The sequence below is a fragment of the Temnothorax curvispinosus genome, unplaced genomic scaffold, assembly GCF_003070985.1.
Source record: "Temnothorax curvispinosus isolate PA1 unplaced genomic scaffold, ASM307098v1 QBEX01014309.1, whole genome shotgun sequence".
Lineage (NCBI taxonomy): Eukaryota > Metazoa > Arthropoda > Insecta > Hymenoptera > Formicidae > Temnothorax > Temnothorax curvispinosus.
This window is the reverse complement of record NW_020224089.1, coordinates 8,521-11,744: the sequence shown is the minus strand read 5'-3', so window position 1 is coordinate 11,744 and position 3,224 is coordinate 8,521. Positions and strand designations below refer to the sequence as shown.

General features: G+C 30.9%; 1 protein-coding gene across 3 annotated transcripts; it reads left to right on the top strand.

The window, feature by feature from the left end:
• Positions 1-82: 82 nt before the first annotated feature.
• Positions 83-2,359, top strand: LOC112464563 (zinc transporter ZIP9-A-like). Of its 3 annotated transcripts, none has more exons than XM_025031616.1 (6): positions 83-190; positions 382-485; positions 587-713; positions 790-1,016; positions 1,456-1,590; positions 2,169-2,359. In XM_025031616.1, the coding sequence occupies exons 2-6, from the start codon at positions 390-392 to the stop codon at positions 2,181-2,183; spliced, it is 600 nt and encodes a 199-aa protein (XP_024887384.1). In that variant the 5' UTR covers positions 83-190; positions 382-389; the 3' UTR covers positions 2,184-2,359. The 3 variants fall into 3 exon arrangements, with proteins under 3 accessions (XP_024887384.1, XP_024887383.1, XP_024887385.1); XM_025031617.1 differs by having other exon boundaries at positions 86-190; positions 365-485; XM_025031615.1 differs by having other exon boundaries at positions 83-485; positions 2,169-2,358.
• The last annotated feature ends 865 nt before the right edge of the window (positions 2,360-3,224 follow it).

The window sequence follows — 3,224 nt, the reverse complement described above, 5'->3', positions numbered from 1 at the left end:
TTTCTGACTGCCATGTGACAGCACCTTTATGCGTTATGCAAAAGTATCCATAATGTTTACTATCTAGGTATTCTAGGTAATGAATTTAGCAATCTGTATGTTCACGTGCATCAGTCATTGATGTTGTTTTCCGTATTGTCCGCTGTTAGGCGGCAGGAGCCAATAAAGTGAAGAATTGTTGTTGTTTTATGTACATATACTTTTATCTGTTTGTAAAATTGCGATATATATATATATATGATATATAAGTGAGATAGATCAGTGTAAAGAGAAAGTTTATAATTTACGATTAACATGCAGTTAACCAATCTTGTTTTTACATGTGTATTTTATTAATTGATAATGTAATATTGGAAATTAATAGTTCCTTTCATTATTAAGAGAAAATAATGGAAGAGGTAGCAATGTTATGGATGCTTACTCTTGTTATGCTGGTTGGCTCTTGCCTGGCTGGATCTTTACCATTAGTCATGAGTTTGTCGGAAGTAAGATAATTTTTTATAATAAGATGAAAAATATTTTTTATATGAAATATTCTGAATGTATCAAAGCACGCTATACTGTATACAGTATTTGTTTTTTCTAGGACAAATTACAATTGGTGTCGGTATTAGGAGCAGGTCTTCTTGTTGGAACTGCATTAGCAGTCATTATACCTGAAGGTATAAGAGCTTTATTTACTGGTGAAATTACTAATGGAAAAGAGTTACATGGTATATAATTTTATATTTGTTATAATTTATGTATTTTCTAAAATCAATATCTTTAATTGATACTGCTATGTTACAGGTGATTTACATTCTTTAATTGGAATTAGTTTAGTACTTGGTTTTGTATTTATGCTTCTGATTGATCAATGTTCAGCAAGAAAAAGTGATGGAAGACAAAAAAGTGTTACAGCAACTTTAGGTCTTGTAGTACATGCAGCAGTTGATGGAGTTGCATTAGGAGCTGCTGCTACTACATCCCAAGCTGATGTTGAAGTGATAGTTTTTTTGGCAATAATGTTGCACAAAGTAAAGTTTCTGATCATCAACAGTTTTAACAATTGATTAACAAGAGCTTAAGGCTCCTGGGCTCTTGTTACAGTCATGTAAGGTCGTGACATCAGAAGCGAGAAATGACATGCTGAAAATTCTTGTATGCAATTTCCAAATAAAAAGATATTTGTGTAAAATAACACTTTAGATTACTTCAACACACTTCAAAAATATTCCGAGATCTGTCCCTTTTCTTTGACAGTTAATAAACAGTCGTAAAATGAATGTAATACAAAGCCTAGTCATGCGCCTGAATATAAGCCTGTATGTGTCATTTCTTGCTTCTGACAGTGGGATTCCAATATAACCACGGCGAGTATCTAGGAGCCTTAATAGCAAATGTAATATTAATGTAATTGCATCATTTCTATGTTCTTTGTGTTATTAAAAAATTTAATTATGGTGCCTTTTTTAGGCACCAGCTGCATTTGGACTTGTGTCATTTCTTCTTCATGAAGGTGTAGATAAAAAGAGGATAAGCAGACATTTATTAATTTTTTCTCTTGCGGCACCATGTCTTGCACTTGTGACGTATTTCGGGATTGGAAAAGTGAGTAATGTAAAAAATATGTATTTAAACTATACATGGGTAGTCTGAAAAGTTTTGAGCCTCAAACAAGTTTTTTTCGGTCTGGTCAAATTTTTTAACATAGTCTCCTTTCAAGTCGATGTTAGGCTCAAAACTTTTCAGACTACCCTTGTGTATATATATATGTATGTATAGTAACACTGCAAATATTAGAGTATTTAAAGTATGAGTATTATAAATTGTGCATTTCAACAAGCACAATTGAACAATATTCGAATATTGATTAATTTTTTTCAGATTTATTTTTTTGTTGGTTAAATAAAATCTAAGATAAATTTTTTAACAAACAAAAATATGATTCTATTAAATACAAGCCGTTTTCGGTCTAAGCATAGATCTTAGGCAGTTCAATATTAATTTTCCGTATATATGTATTATTAATAATACATGTGCATATATTCCAACTTCTGTGATTCTATTAATATTGAATATTTCAATAATTATAAAATTACAGGAGAAAGATTGTTAGTGATGGCATTAATCATAATGTATGTTAGTTTAAAAATTATCTTGTTTAAATTTAATTCAAATATTTGCAGCTTTTATCGGAATAAGAACTTTATTATATATGGATATAGTTCCGAATGACCCCTGCTTCCGATCGACCTAGAGTTTTACACTTAAGTTGTTTTACACTTAAGTTGTTTTCGATGTGAGGAATAAAGTTCGTGTGGTCCCAACTTTTGGAAATAAAAAAAATCTTATGAGCAATTTTTACAGCACTTATCAACTAATAAAATTGATTCTATATGATATATACAACATATATAAAATATAATATATATAGTATATATAATTTATATAGTAAATATCCGCACGAAATTACACTTAACCTAACCTAACCTAATCTTACTTTAATCGCCCATGTGGCACCTCATTAACTATATTTAATGTAAAATATATTAAGGGGATCCTGCAGTGACTGGCGAACTTCCTCGATGTCGATAATGTCAACCTTTCTAATTTTGTTTTCCTTATATCTGTCTTTGTCTAACGAAATGACATCTGTCCTTTTTTCGATTGCTCGCCATCTTACGCAAGATCCGGCAACTACTGTTGCTGCTCTTCTTGTCATCCTGCATCCGTATTTGCATTACTAAAATAATTATTAGATGGATCTTGTTTTTGTACGCATTAAATCTTACTTCTACTTACACGATATTATTCCTACATGTTTTCCCAAGGGTGGATGATAAACATTATGTACGTATAAACTGTAGAATTTTTGTTTTAAGCAAATATTGTCGTCAGGTGACAGCTGTGTATGTGCCCCAATAAGTAATATTTTTAATTTTTTAGTGCTTTTGATATAAAATCGCGTTTTCCACCCTAGATTTTTGTGCGGACTTTAATTCTAGACCAAAAACTTGCAATTCTGTAAAGCCAATTAAAAGATCCATTGATTAACGATAATGTCGGTAAATCATACGGCTGCAGGATCCCCTTAAACAAGATTTGTTTGATATCAAAGAGGAAACTTTTAGTTTCACTATAGATGGTGCAACTACAGGTCAAATAAGTCATTTTTATTTTTTAAATGGAAACCCCATTTTTTAACGTTTTACGCGAAAATAGAAGTAAAATGAAATATTTTT